This window comes from Neolamprologus brichardi, chromosome 7, assembly GCF_056152115.1.
Source record: "Neolamprologus brichardi isolate AB-2024 chromosome 7, ASM5615211v1, whole genome shotgun sequence".
NCBI classification, from domain to species: Eukaryota; Metazoa; Chordata; class Actinopteri; order Cichliformes; family Cichlidae; genus Neolamprologus; species Neolamprologus brichardi.
The window spans coordinates 59,530,466-59,546,301 of NC_142110.1; the positions used below are offsets into that span (position 1 = coordinate 59,530,466).

Here is a 15,836-nt window from a genome sequence, read left to right on the forward strand (position 1 = left end):
GAAAGTGAACTAAAAGGCACATACGCTGAGTGTGTCTGGTTTGGTGACGACTGTTTTTAAACCCATAAAACCAACAGTTAACATTGCAGTTAAAATACATTAAATGTGAACACCTTCGGAGAAGTCTGCGTTGAAAGGTGAGTGGGTTCCGTGTGTAATAGCAGGACTTCAGCCTTTAACCCTCGCATATTCGTCTTGTAGCCTATATGATTTGAACGTCGCTAGTTTTGCTTTTAAACACTGTTTTTTACAGACTGCAATATCCTCACAGTCTTGACTGTAAATGACAATACTTACCCTAAACTACATACACAGGTTCTTAAGCTGCTTCCTAATGTCCTCCCAGGCAGCCCTGGGGTTTTCTTAGTGTTAAATTGTTTCATTCTGAACTTCTTTCTGCTAAATTGTGAGTGTGAATTATGATTTATGAGGATGCGTAGTTTAAAAAGTGAACATGAGATCACTAGTTCGGAGCCAATCGCGTGAGATCAAGAGCGTTTCCGTTTCTATTATCCACACTTTTCCAGCGGTGTAGCAGTTTGGAAACAAACTAGCCCAACTACCTTCTCGTGGAAAGAGTAATCGCTGTATTTGGCCTCCCTAAGCAGACAGAGTTAGTCTGCACAATAGCACAAGGCATGTTGCAACAGCATGCATTATTTTGAACAGTGCCGCAGAAAGAGGGGTACTACTGCCTGCACCTTTTGTTAAATAGATCTGGTCAAGTGTGCAGAGGACAAGGACGATCAAGCAACCTGATACTTTAAAACAATCTCCAAAAGCTGATTCTGTTCATCTGGACAAAACGTTACATCCAGATGAACAGAATAAGCTTTTGGAGATTTACTTTCCTGGATGACTGAGAATGCATCAAGACACTTTAAAACAATGATATTTACTTGGAATAAAATTCATTCGAATTTATATATATATATATAAATCCTTATTAGAAATTTAACCTGTCCTTCAGTAATCAATGTGCAGTTTGCAGGGGCTCCCTGCAAACTGCACATTGATTACTGATTACTCAAAGAGAAAAATGCACACCACAGGTACGAAAGCTCAACTGTGGAAATCACAGCAGGAAAGGATCCACTCCAATATCCATGACCAAGAACATGTATTAGTAGGCTGGAGGCCACTTAAATTGAACAGTATACCCTCAAAAAATATTTTAATGATTAGATCATTACAATATTTTGCTTCTGAGGACCGAGGCTTTCTTGTATTGTTTTAAATTGGTCTTGAGCAACAGATCTCCAGGCTTTGACAGTCTTTCAAAGTTTTTCTATGAATATTGGCTGCTTTTCACTCATTTTCACTACAGGCCTTGTAGAATATTAACACTTAGATAAACCTATGTCTGGCTATATGTAATTTCATTGTAGTATTGTTACTTAGACTGAAGAACATGGGATTATTGGTTTCACCAATATATAATCTCTACCATTTTGAAGATTATTGCTTTGCAGTCTAGAGTGCAATCTTCCTGCATAGTCTGTCCATGCTTTTTTCTATGCTGACTGTCAGACAGCTGACATGTGATCTTTAGCCCAAGTCCTTACCTAACAAAACATTCAAACAATTCTATGATCATATTACGATTTCAAAGTCTCTGTACGCCAGTATTTTAAATACACTGATACTGTACACAAACCTTAACACCAAGGACTCCCACTGGCCACACGGGCTTGGGGATTGCCGTGGCAGTGAGTTGTCTACGTGTGGCATAAGGGGACCAAGAACAAGGCAAGGGAGAATCATAATTTTGTATAAAAAAAAGTGTAGGAATTGGAGCAGCGAGGAAGAATGCTGGACCCAGGGTGGAGCCGACAGCATCCCCTGGTAGTGTAATCTCAGACTAGCCAGTCAGGAGCAGTGCCAGGGTTTGAAAGCTGGGTGGTGTCGGCAGAGAACACTCACACTCAGGCAGTCCCAGGTCCAGTAAGAAGGATCATGGCTGAGTCCACCGCAGGGAGCATGGGGTCCACTTACTGGTCATAAGTCCAGTAGGTGGATGGCCTTGAAAGGCTAAGCCATCTCCCAGTTATCACAGGAGCCTCAGTTTGAGGTGGTGCAGCTGTCGAGCAGGACAGCTATGGCATAGTGTCTTGAGAGCGACTGCAGCACTGAGGATGAAGAGCTGGAGATAAAGGTTGAGCTGTGTGTGGCACGGGAAGAATGGGCAAGCTGTGATTTCTTTATCTCTTTAAACATTTCCATGTGGTATATTCAATCAAAAATATCAGAGATGTTTGAATAGTAAAGCAATCAAAGATGCATGATGAGAATAGCCTTCATGTCAGAAAACATCTCACTGATATAACAATGTCTTTTTAAAATTTTTTAGACAATCTCAGAAAGTCCTTCTACAGCTTCCCACCCAGCAGCACCCAGTCTGTTGGATCCACTGTGTGGTCATGCCATTCTGTCAGGACTTGAGTACAATGCAGAATTAGATGGATTTAACATAGAGTTAAATGTACCTTTATGTAGGTTAAAACAGTAAATCCATATGGCAGGAGAAAACAAAGTCAGTGGATATCATTTTAAAAGAATGTTTAAATGGTAAATGGCCTGTATTTGTATAGCGCTTTTACTAGTCCCGCCTAGGGACCCCAAAGCGCTTTTACACGTCCAGTCATCCACCCATTCACTCTCACATTCACACACTGGTGGAGGCAAGCTACAGTTGTAGCCACAGCTGCCCTGGGGCAGACTGACAGAAGCGAGGCTGCCATATCGCGCCATCGGCCCTTCTGGCCAACACCAGCAGGCGGTAGGTGAAGTGTCTTGCCCAAGGACACAACGACCGAGACTGTCCGAGCCGGGGCTCGAACCGGCAACCTTCCGATTACAAGGCGAACTCCCAACTCTTGAGCCACGATCGCACGATCGGTTTAATAGTTAATGTTAATGTTTTGGTGTGAATGTGGGAGTGAATGTGAGTGCGAATGGTGGTCTGTGTATATGTGTTAGCCCTGTCACTGGTGACCTATCCAGGGTGTACCCTGCCTCTCGCCCTGTGACAGCTGGGATAGGCTCCAGCGCCCCCCGCAACCCTGAAAAGGATAAGTGGAAGCCGATGGATGGATGGTTTAGTGTTTCATTGAACCTAAAGACTAATCTGCACACAAATTTCTAGTAATGTTTTTTTTTCTTCTGTCTTTCTTTCTTTCTGTGTTTCTTTCTTTAAATCGGGACATAATAGTGTGTCTAATCGTGTCTTGTAGACTGTAGGGTTTGTGATTTTACCAACTAGGTGTTGGACAAGTATTTGGTGCCTGTTTCTTCAAAGTACTTATCCGGGATCTTTTTTTTCTTCAGTCCTTGAGTTAAAACAAAAGTTCTTCTTGATATCCTGATGTCATGTCTTGTCTTTAAATATCCCAGACATGAAGAGCCACAAACACAATGACAGCTCTCAGATGAAGGAAGCCCTCCAGCATGATACACAGCAAAATCCTCAAAAGGAGAAAGAAAAACATGAAAAAGAACAGCACAGCAATGATAGCACGAATCAAGACAGCTTCTTGCCATCCTCTTCAGGAATTTGCAGTGCAGAGAATGTAAAAGACGGACAAGCAGAGTGGTCTGAGTTCCTTCAACAGATGGAACGGACTTCATCTTGCTGTCAGCTGAAGGATATGAAGCATCTTCAACATGGAGACATGAAGCTGGGTCCCCTAAGATTCGACAAGAGACACACAGTCCTCATAGATGTAAGACCAACTCATTTATTTATTTATTAATTCCTATTAGTATTGATGTAGCTTTACAGTGCCAGAGCTGATAGGTGGGCAGGTACAAATTTGCAAAGACAAAGGCAAAGTGATACTGGAAAACTTTAACTCAGGAGGTAGAGAAGGTTATCTACAAATTGGAAGGTTGGTGGTTTGATCCCTGGCTCCTCCAGTCTGCATACCAAATAACCTTGATCACAACAATAACCCCAAGTTGCTCTCTAATGCAGGTAAAGAATAAATATACATGAATGCCAGATAGAAAGTGTTTGTGTGAGTGAGGCATGTTGTATAAAGCGCTTTGAGTTCTTTATAAGAACTAGTCCATTTACCATAAAGAGAACAAAGGATGCAAAGACAAAAACATAGAAATAAAGGAAAAATCACAATTGGTCACCAACTACTGCATGCGTAACAAAACGTTAAAAAACTGATACACAAAAATAAAATCTTGCTATGTTGTTTGTATGAGACCATGAGTGTCTCTGCATGTGTGTTAGTCATGAAACATAATTGATGAGAAACTGCAACAATGTCCTCTGGAAGTCAGAGGCAGACAGAGAAAGGCCCAGGAGACCCGCTGTCCACAGCCCCTCAAGAGCAGTGAAGACCTGAGGCCAGATGTCATGATGATAACTGCATGCCCATCCCTGCAGAAGGAAGAGGGAGGCTCCAGACAGAGTCCCCATGGTCAAAGAACCATGGAGAACCATTGGATGATTTATTGGAAAACAGGTATTGGTTGTGTTCTTGAAATTATACTTTTTATCTTTCAGGTGGTTATTTTCAACTCTCAACAGAAATTTTTACCTCAGAAAGGGAAAGATCTATGGCACAGCGACTTTGTGAAGATGCCTTGTTCACAGGCAAGTATGGCTTCCTCATTGCAAAAGGATTCACTTATTATTCAGGAGAATTAATTAAGTAACCATGTAAAGTTTAGTGGCTGTTATAAACCAGAACTCAAAGTGACTAAAAGAAATAAAAACCTCAGAAAATTAAACTGCCATTAATAGCAATATTAAGTCAATTTAAGACACAAGCCTGTGATTCAAGACTATGAACAGATGTGTTTTACAAGAAGAGTTTTACATTTGGATCCTGCTCTGCCTGCCACACAGCAAGCCCATTTAAGCCCAATCTTAAAAGTAGAGCTCTGGACTGGAACTGGAAGCTGGCTCCACAGAGGAGGGGCCTGAAAGACTCAAGGCTCTGCCTCCCATTCTACTTTCTGATATTTTAGGAGCCAAGTTGACCAGCTGTCTGAAAGCAATGCACTCTAATGGGGTGATACAGTACTATAAGTTCTTTAAGATAAGATGCAACCTGATTATTCAAGACCTTGCATGTTAGGAGAAGGATTTTAAATTCAATGCTGGATTAACAGGGAAGAAGAGAAGATGAAGAGAAGCTAGTATAGGAGAAATATGCTCTCTCTTTCTAGTCCCTGTCAGTACTCTTGCTGCAGCGTTTTGGAGCAACTAAGGGCTGTTCAGGGAGTTTTTGTGACATGATACTAATGAATTACAGCAGTCCAGGCCAGAAGTAATATGTGTATGACGTTTTTCAGCATCACTGAGACAGGATGTTATAGAGATATTGTGCAAATGAAAGAAAGAAGTCCTGCATATTTGTTAAATATGTGCATTGAAGGACATATCCTGGTAAAAAAACAAAACAACAACAACAAAAAAACAATGACGCCAAGATTCCACACAGTGTTTCTGCAGGGCAAGCAAATGCCATCCAGAGTAAGGATCTGGTTAGATACCATATTTCTAAGACTTTTTGGGCCGAATACAATAACCTCAGTTTTATCAGAATTTAGAAACAGAAAATTAGAGGTCATCCAGGTCTTTATGTCTTTAAGACATTCCTGCAATTGGTGTGTGTTATATGACTTCAGATAAAGTTGGGTGTCATCTGCATAGATGTGAAAATGTTTGCTTTGCGTTCTAATGATACTGCCTAAGTGTACCATTTACAAAATAAACACAATTGGTCCTAGCACTGAACCCGGTGGAACTCCATAATCAACCTTAGTGTGTGAAGAAGACTCTCCATTTACATGAACAAACTGAAGTCTATTAGATATATATGATTCAAACCACTGCAGACCATTAATTTAATACCAACAGCATGCTCTAATCGCTGTAATAAAATATTACTGTCAGCAGTATCAAATGCAGCACTGAGGTCTAGCAGGACAGGCACAGAGATAAGTTCACTGTCAGAGGTTTTTCGAACCTGCGAGACATGTTATACAGGTTTTTAGGCATTCAAGAGCCACTGGAGGCTAAGAATTGCTATGTGTAGGTTGCAAGAGGTGTATTATCTAGGTAGCTGGAGAAAAGCCAGATAAGAAGACTGCAAGAAGTTGGTGTTGATGTACAGTGACGTGCATGTTGTTCACACAGTAGTAATTCAAACTAATGAGCAAGCCACAGGGTACTGAAATATATGTATTAAAATAACTGTCACTAGTCACTAGTATCCATGATCTCATTCTTTCGGTCACTACTCACAGTTTATGCCCACAAGTGAGGAGAGGGACGTAGATCGACTGGTAAATCAACAGTTTCATTTTTAGAGACAGCTGTGTCCTCAGCAAGGCGGACAGCAGTACAACATGTATATCTCTGTGTCCTGTTAATTTAAACATATTCTATTATCTCTTATCTCATCTTAAATATCTTTCAAATGGTTTATTAAAAATGAGTTTTGTCATTCTGTCATCGGGTAAACAGTAAACACCGTAAATAGTTTATTTTGCGACACCAAAAAACAAACCATAGCGTAAAATGAAACAATAGATGTTTTTATATCGTCATCCGATATATATCGTTATATCAAACAGCCCTACCATCACCAGTGTGTGAATGGGTGGATGACTGGATGTGTAAAGCGCTTTGGGCTCCTTAGGGACTAGTAAAGCGCTTTACAAATACAGACCATTTACCATTGCTGGATGTCATCACTCACAGTATAAGTTCTTGGCACTATCTCATGGATCCTGGAAAGTCTGGATTTTTAATTTTTTATTGCAGTGAATTTCTCATCTGGGGCTGACAGATCATGTGGTCCTTGTCCTCTGCTTGTTTCCTTACTTTTTTTAAAAAAAATAATCATTTATAAACTTTTCATATCCCTTTGATTCCTTTTTTTTTCTATTTACTTCTTTCACAGTGCTCCACCTAATTCACTAACTGTCCCCTTCTATCCTCCTCTGCATTCTGCATTCATCAGCTTTTCAAAGTACTTGTTCCCATCTTCTCAATATGCTCTCTTCACTTGTGTTTTTTGCCCCATCTCCCTTCCCTTAACCCCACACGGTTGCGGCAGAAGGCTGCCCTCCCTGACCCTGGTTCTGCCAGATGTTTCTTCCTGTTAAAAGGGAACTTTTACTTTCCCAAGTGCTTGTTCACAGGGGTCATATCTTTGTTGGGTTTCTCTTTGCAATTGTAAAGTCTTTATCTTACAACATAAAGCAGAATGAGGCAACTATTGTGATGATTTAATAATAATGTATACTTCATTGATCCCCGTGGGGAAATTCCTCTCTGTATTTAACCCATTCACTCAGTGAAGCAGTGGACAGCCACTGGGTGCCCGGGGACGGCACCTTGCTTAGGGGTACCTCAGGGTGGCCGTTCAGTGGATTCAAACCCCCGACCTTCTAATCATGAGTCCACCACTCTACCTACTGAGCTATCCCTGCCCCAAAAATCGCCCATTTGGCGCTATATAAATGAAATTGAATTGGAGTTTGAAAGATAGGACTAAAAACTGAGGCATCTTAACCTCAGTGAGCAATCAGAAAACCACAAAACTTAAAACCATAACCAAAAATTGGACTAACTCAATAACTCATACTTAAATGTTAAGTACCATTAGTTGAAAACACAAAAAGCTGGGAGCCCAGGACTATGGCTCACAGTCTCCAGTTGTGTGCTAGTTTTACAACTTTACCCCCACTGACAGAGACTAACATGAAGCACATTTTAAATATGTTTTAATTGCATTTCACTTAGGCTTATATAAAAGTAATACAGATTTTATATGTTGTCTCAAATGGAACAGAGCACATAAATGTCATTGTCATTTCAGGTAGCAAATCAGAAGTCAAGGTGGGATGTGATATCCAAAAAGCTGAAATCTCTGGCCAGTAAGAAAACAGCCAGTGTCAAAGATGTAGAGGTATGTTGGCAAGAGTGGACATTTAATCATTGTTCATTTTTACACTGATAATGTGAAATTTGTTCCCAAGGACACATGAAAAGTTAAACGGGTGCTATTCTTTGACCATGCTTAATGTGAATGTCTATGACTGTTATATAAGCATATTAGGTGGTCTTAAAACTTCTCTCATCAGGAAGCTATCATCAAGTATAACCCCAAATATAAAGATCAGTGGTCATTTGATGCCCTCCACAGATTGGATCAGGTGAATGCCCACATTTGGTAATTGAATTATTAGTTTTGTGACTTGACTATTTAAATGAGCGATAATAAGCAATAACATATTTTCTTTTCAGATTACCCCACATACAGAAAACTACTACAAGACACTGTTTCCAAAGATTGCTGAATTGGCCTTGAAGCTCCCTAACTTTGTGAAAAAGGTATCATTTCAAATTATCTTCTACAAGTAATATTGTGTTGACTATTGAAATAAATTATCTTCTTGGAAAATCTAAGAAATACAAAACCCTCCAAAAAACGTATAACTTAAAATCAAGAGAATAGCATTTTCATATAAGCAATGAATTGCCAAAAATTTTAAAATTGAAACTTGAACAGTTGAAAATGCTCCAAGTCTCTTTGAAGTAGCCCCAAATACTGAGTCACTATCTTGAAATGTCACTAAAAGGAAGGTTCTTTAAATTAAACAGAAATCAAATATATTTCTTAGGGCGCAAAAGGTGTAGGACCCTAGTTTCTTCTCAGACTACATGAGTGACAATATGCTGAAAAGGAATGAAGAAATAAGCACCTGGTGTTGGTGGAAGCGGTTAAAAAGCATCTATCTATAAACATCTCTTGTTTTGTGCCTCCTGCACTTACATCTAGTCTTCAAGTTATCATCATTATTCATTGATTTTATTGACAAAAATCTTTTTGGTGTGCTGTCATTTAAACAATGCAACATTAATGCTTTGCTGCATTCCTGCAAATGTACAAATTATTGAATTAAAAAAAAAAATGCTCCTCCTTGTTCACCTGAATTCAGTTTTTCTTTTGGAGAAAAATTCAAAGAATAAATAAAATTTTAAAATGTGCAAAATCTTAACACAAAGTTATGAGGACATTACTTTCGCCTTTACATTTAAGTTCATTCATTTGAAGATCAGTAAGCTGCTCATTTAAAGTACATCTCCAAGAAGCAAACTAAAGTCAACTGTGATTGTCATGCGTGTGATTAGAACATGCAGGCGTGTGGTCAGTGTTTGATTTGCTTTTGGTTTGTATTCCACTGGCCCCTCAGAAATTTACAGTATCATTCAATCATATTCATCTGTTGTGGGAAGCCAAAATTGCGACTGATATTAAAATGTGTCTAATTGTGCGGCACTGATACATAACCTATTAACCTCTTAAGCCCCAAGCCTACCTGATCTCCTGCTTTTTGCCCCCGTATCAGGGGGCGTTGGGGCTTAAGAGGTTAAGAATGCCTTGTTGACTTTAATTAGATTGTGATCAGGATGCTTATTTAGACCTAAAGCTGACACATTTATGTTTTCAGTATCTGAATGGTATTTATTTTTTCAACTCCAAAAATAGATATAAAAGTAGGCTGTAGTCCACTGGTTTGCGAAGTCTCTGGGTGTAAAGTCTCTTAATATAGGGACTGTGGGACAACACAGAGAGTACAGACACATTTGTGCGCAGTTCTGCAAGATAACAGTTCAATTCAGTTTTATTTACATAGTGCCAAATCACAATAACGGCCACCTCAAGGCAAAACGGTTCCAGTAAAAATAGGAACCTTTTTCATCCTATACTATAAGTAGGTAGACTGCTGATTGTCTAAAACAACAGGGAAGAACAGCAAAGCTTACTGTGAAAAGGTTTAAAAAAGTTTACTTTTAACGCCTTTTTGTTGTATGCATGATGATCAAAATGAACATAAATATGAACAAAAGCAGACAACATTCCTGGTTGGTGCTAGTTGTTAACGTTATAATGTTACACTAAACTGTTATGTATATGTGGGTCTGCAGAGCACTTCATATAATTAACTCAGTAACATGACACCTTTGGACAAATTAATGCCAATTAACTTGAAACAATTATTAATTATTAGGGACATTTGTATTCTAAAAAGAATAGTTTTCAATGACAAAAACTAAAATTAAGTTCTCCTGAAAATAAATAATCTGACTGACCAAATATGTTTCCATGTTCTCAGGCTATCCCGCTTCTACGAAAGGGACACAGTGCAACCATCGCATTGTCTCAGGTTCAGATATCCTGCCTACTTGCCAATGCTTTTTTTTGCACCTTCCCTCACCGTAACACCTCCAGTCCCAACGCAGAGTACTCTGGTTACCCCAGCATCAACTTCAACAGGTTGAAAAAAAAATCCCTTCACTGTAGTCTCTCATTCTGTGTGCCCAATGTATGTTAATTGTTAATAATCATTCTCCACACAGTCTATTTGGAAAGTGGTCAGACAGGAAGATAGAAAAGTTGAGGGCCATCATGCATTATTTTAAAGAAGTTACAGATAAAAGTAAGTTGAATCCTCCCATTCTGCCCGTTTGTGAGACATCTCAGTAAGAGTCCATGGGTGTTTATCAATGTCATTGCAGGTACCCAACCTAAAGGACTGGTGACATTTGAGAAGGAGTGCCTCAGCTACACAGACATGCCCACATGGGAAAGGTAATAACTGATAGATTGATAGATCTGCTGTGGTAAAGCAGCAGCTGTGTTACCACCTTGATTTACTATCTTGATTTTCTCTAAATCATGTTGTTGTTCATGTGATAGCTGTAAGGAGAATCTGTCTAAACTTCATATCACCTCAGAAGGTCAGATTGAGCTTGAAGGTAAAGGCATGCTTCAGGTAAGAACTGTCCCACATGAATAATGATTTACAGTTTCATATTTTTTGTTTGGGATTTGGTTATTTGTGTGTCTATGTATGTCTATGTGCAGGTAGACTTCGCTAACAGCTTGATAGGTGGAGGTGTGCTGGGCTCTGGTCTGTTGCAGGAGGAGATCCTGTTCGTTATAAATCCAGAACTGATTGTAGCTCGCCTCTTCACAGAGAAACTTGAAGACAATGAGTGTCTGATCATTACAGGTTTGTTCATAAATGGATTAATCATCTCACAAAAATTAGGCTGATTTCATACAAAAATTGCCTGAATGATTAAAAGGATTAATTAAGTTCATTTTTGAAGCCAAAATATCAAATAACAACTGGTTCCATCTTTTCTACTATAAAGATTTCTTTAAAAAAAAAAAGAAATTCATAGCTATTTTAATAAGTGAATGTTACACTCATATGTCAGAAAACATAAATGGTTAATTTTTTAAAAATCAACTATAACAAGAATTTAAGACAAAAAAGTAAGGATGGATAAAGAAAATAAAATGAACAATTATATATTATGTTTCAATTTTGAAATTAAAATAATCATCAAAAAACAACAAAAAGAATCTAATTCAGTTAGGACCATGTTACCAAATAAATCATAGCATTGCAGCATAGCTCTGTGTTGGGAGCTCTCTAGCTTTTTGTCTGTATACATGGAAAAAGTTGAGAAAGACAGGACAGGAGAAGAGGAAGAGAGGTCATATTTAAATTAAAGTTCTGCTCAGTGGTATTTGATAAACTAGAAATTTAAAGCTTACCTGTAAGTTCTCATGTTTTTAAATGAGATATTGGTTAGAAACATGGAAAGGACTGATTCCTATAGCACTTTTCTACTCCTCGAGCACTCAAAGCACTTTATACAACATGCTACATTCACTCGTTCACAGCAGCACTAATTTCTTTTCAGTGCTTTTTAACTAAAATTCACACACATTCATACTCTGATGGATGCATTGGAGCATTGGGGTTAGTATCTTACCCAAGGATATTTGGCATGCAGACTGGGGGAGCCAGGGATTGAACCACAAACTTTCCAATCAGCAGATGACCTGCTCTACTTCTTCAGCTACAATTATGAGACTTCAAAGGTATAAGCATCACAGCTTGTTGTGTCAAAGTAACTGAGGATAAAACACAGAAAAACATTTTTTCTGGCCTGGCTTTTTATAACTTAAAAAATATTCTGTAGAAGATCAAAAATGTTTTCTTGTCAGAGGTCAATTTTGAAAAACAAAACAAAACAACAACAACAACAAAAACCAGCAGCACTGTACACGGCGGTAGACTGGTGCGTAATAAGCAAGTGAATAATGCAGCTGTGGTGGAAGTGAAGTGTAGTTTTGATCTTCTTCTGCTGTTTCAGTCAATTTTGGTCTAAGTGACAAAACCTGCAGCTTCAGAATCTGTGAGATGCTGGTGTTGTGTCCAAAAAGTGACTGTCTGCCAATAACTTCTTTTCGGTATTTGCCAAAAACTGATTTAAAACGCTATAAATAACTTGCTGGTGTATAATATGTGAAACATATGTCAAATGTATCCCTCATAAATGATATCAAATCATCTTGAGCCACAAACAACATTCCTGTGACAAGGTAGAAGCCGCAATCAGTTTTTGGCAGTGACTTTTATATATGTTTTACTTATCTTGTTGACATTAAAATGTTTTTTTAAGAGTAATCTGGCCAAGAGGACAGTGGAAATTGCAACAAATATAACAATAGTTCTGTAAACATATTTTAAGTGCACAAAAAGGACCGGATTGGTTATAAGTATAATAACAAAGATTTATAAAGATAGTTAACAAGTAATTTTTCAATTTTAAATATAACAACTTGTAAACCCTGTTCACTGAAGTCTATTTACCAACATACGTAAAGATATTACACATAAAAAACACACAGAAACTTTGGAAGTGCCTCCACTCGAATACAAAGATAATCCTAAAATAAATAGCTCTAGGAAATTAAAAATGGGGAAAAGGAATATAGTACAGAAACTCATGATAAATATATTTACTAAAAATGAATGTGTATCAATATTTGTATTAATGTACAACTTATGTTGTCTGTTTTCTCAGGCTCACAGCAGTTCAGCTCCTATTCAGGTTTTGGAGACTCCTTTGAGTGGGCAGGTCCTTATAAAGATCAGTCTGAAAGGTCTGAGGGGGGTCATTCACTATTTGCCTTTAGAACTTTTTATTGAGTTTTCTGATGCATTTTGATCCAATTTTTAGGGATGAATGGGCTCGGTGTAAGACAAAGATCCTGGCCATTGATGCTATGAACTTCAGACACAGCGTGGATCAGTACAGAATGAGACATATTACCCGAGAACTGAACAAGGTGAAGTTTATTATGTGTTATTTATTGTTCCTTTGGTTCAATAAATGTAGGATTGGATAATCTCAAACCATTTCAGCTGGGTTACGACTGGCAGATAGTGATGCCCAGATCCTATTTTGCAGAACTCCATCACTGTGCTCCTATTAGACACAAGAGATCCATCACCATTACATTCTCTTGGTGGATGGACACAAAAGTCTCACGTTTGGACACACCAAACCAAAGTCCAGGGTTAAATAAATAGCTAAATGTCTAAATTTTTGTCTTGGTCCCAGCAGTTCTCTTCTTATAGGTGTCCCTGATTTGTGGTAGTTCCACTATGAAAGGCTGATTCAGGCAATCTCCTACAAATTGCTAATGTGGTTTTATACTCTAATTTGCTGGGTGGTAGTTTCTATGGGGGGTAATTTTAATGAACTAATTCTCTGAAGTAAATAATTTTCAACTTCATCTTCAACCTTTCAACTAGCTGAAAGCTATTTCAACTGATTTGGCAGATCATTTTTTTTTTACACCAGATGCCCTTCCTCCTAGGTATTGAAGCACGTGTCTTGCTTTAATTGTCTTTTATGAGCACTTTAATGTGAATAGTGTTGTGTAGGTGACGAGAATGTCAAACAGCATCATAAGTTTAAAGCTAGAAATGAAAACGTAGATGTTAAATGTTACCAGTGCCTATGTCCCACAGGTTGGATATTAGTTAGAAGAGCATGTGAGCAGAATTCAACTTGTGAGGAAATTTCACAACAAAACAGAGTTGCTGCAGTGTGCATGGTGGCAAGATTGTGTGCTTAGTCCAAATCAGCTCCCCAGGCCAGGGCCGTAACAGCAATTGGGAAAAACTATGTGAATAAGTGAATAACTGTGCCTTAACAAAACTTTTGTGTTACACACAACTTTTTGTGTGTAACCATGCTGTATTGTAAGCAGGAAATGAGACGTGAATGCAATTCTACAAAGAACTGAAAACCTAATCTCATGATTATAAAACAAAACAACAAAAAACAAAAAAAAACAAATAAAAAAAAAAATGAGTGGGTTTGTCCAAACCCTCTGAGTGGGCATGTATACATACAAATTTAATTATTTAATAATTGCATACTTATATTTTACTTTTCATCTGTGACATTTTTGTATTGCTTGTTTAAAAGTTATAGTAAAGCTTATGACTGCAATCTAAAATTAATTAATCTCATGTATCTTTGAAGGCTTACTGTGGATTTAAAGGGTACGATGGGCATGAAAACCCAGATATCGCTACAGGAAAATGGGGCTGTGGCGCCTTTAAGGGAGACCCACAACTCAAAGGTGAACTTCTTTATATTCATTAGTTTAGTGCAAAGGTCTCTGAGTTTAGTGTAAGACTAAAGTGATATGCTTGATCATATATGCAGGATTACACTTTGATTTGGAGTTTCTGACATCAAAGAAAGCCAGCTGATTAAATGTATAAATGTGACCTATTTCTACAAACCAAACAAATGGTTAAGAACAAACTGAGTGCAACATTTGTTGTGGAAATTAATGGTGTATTAAATAAAGTTTAAAGTTTAAAGTTTAAATAAAGTTTAAAAAAAAAAGAGTTTTATTCTTACAAGAAGGAATTTAGTCCATACAGCAGTGTAATGAGGAATTCACAGAACCAGAGGAAATCTATTTATACAGGGTCTTACCACATCTTTATTACCCTGTTGTCAGGCAGAAATACACTTACCATACACAGATTAAGAGGATATATTTAGCAAACAGAGTAATCATGTCTTATTGGTCTAGACAGAAAACAGGACAATTCAGTTCACTTCAGTTTAATTTATATAGCACTGAATCACAACAGTTGAAGGGTTAGGATCTAGGGAAGTCTGTCTGTCACAGTGCAACATGAAATAAATATATGTAATTTCTTATCTGTTCATGTGCAGCTCTGATCCAGCTGATGGCAGCAGCAAAGGCAAAGAGGGGTTTGGCTTTCTTCACCTTTGGGGATGAAAATCTGAAGCAACGCCTACAGCGCATATATGACTTGATGTTCGCAGAAGGGATTACAGTAGGTGAGTGTTCCCAAGACATGCAGTTTTCTTTTCTCCAGTTTCTAACATCGCATTACTTTAAAGCTTGTATATTTTCCAGCTAATTTACTGAACACTTAATAATTTCTTTAAAAGGGTTAGCTGGTGTCTGACTGAAAGTGGTATTTCTGAAAACCTGCAGACACTGGCCTTTAGTATAAGGGAAATGGAGACCTTTCCTTACTTCTTGAATGCCTTTAACAGCCTGGACAGTGATTTTTATTTGAAGGATTCAATGTTTTTTGTAAAGTTCAAAGGATGATCACACTTGTGTCTGAATGCCTTGCCTTAATGCCTTCACTTTCTGCATTGACAGTAAGCACATAGTATTTTGTTAGTGTCATGTGAAGTGATTAGGACCCATACAGCTTTCGATTGTTGGTCACAGCCGCTTTCTAGCTACTTCCCACACCACACACCGCTCCTTCCTGACTCCAGACACTAAAAGGGAGACCGAGTTCATTAATTGTAATCCTTCTCACCTGTGCCCTCCGACCTCCCGGCACCGCCCTGTGAGCTTACCGTAACACCCCCCCCCCCCACATTGCAGCAGAGCCAGAGGAGGCCACACGCCTGCCAC

At 38.4% G+C, this 15,836-nt stretch overlaps 1 protein-coding gene across 1 annotated transcript in view; it reads left to right on the forward strand.

Annotated features, from left to right (window-relative positions):
- Nucleotides 1–15,836, forward strand: part of pargl (poly (ADP-ribose) glycohydrolase, like) — a 16,780-nt gene continuing 944 nt past the window's right edge. The window contains exons 1-15 of the mRNA XM_006797335.2: nucleotides 1–137; nucleotides 3,394–3,722; nucleotides 4,520–4,609; nucleotides 7,851–7,940; nucleotides 8,116–8,187; nucleotides 8,279–8,365; nucleotides 10,153–10,313; nucleotides 10,397–10,476; nucleotides 10,556–10,628; nucleotides 10,737–10,812; nucleotides 10,905–11,052; nucleotides 12,926–13,004; nucleotides 13,082–13,190; nucleotides 14,399–14,498; nucleotides 15,110–15,238. Of these exons, the coding sequence (XP_006797398.2) occupies nucleotides 3,396–3,722; nucleotides 4,520–4,609; nucleotides 7,851–7,940; nucleotides 8,116–8,187; nucleotides 8,279–8,365; nucleotides 10,153–10,313; nucleotides 10,397–10,476; nucleotides 10,556–10,628; nucleotides 10,737–10,812; nucleotides 10,905–11,052; nucleotides 12,926–13,004; nucleotides 13,082–13,190; nucleotides 14,399–14,498; nucleotides 15,110–15,238 (1,621 nt within the window). The 5' untranslated portion in view covers nucleotides 1–137; nucleotides 3,394–3,395. The remainder of the gene's footprint in view (nucleotides 138–3,393; nucleotides 3,723–4,519; nucleotides 4,610–7,850; nucleotides 7,941–8,115; nucleotides 8,188–8,278; nucleotides 8,366–10,152; nucleotides 10,314–10,396; nucleotides 10,477–10,555; nucleotides 10,629–10,736; nucleotides 10,813–10,904; nucleotides 11,053–12,925; nucleotides 13,005–13,081; nucleotides 13,191–14,398; nucleotides 14,499–15,109; nucleotides 15,239–15,836) is intronic.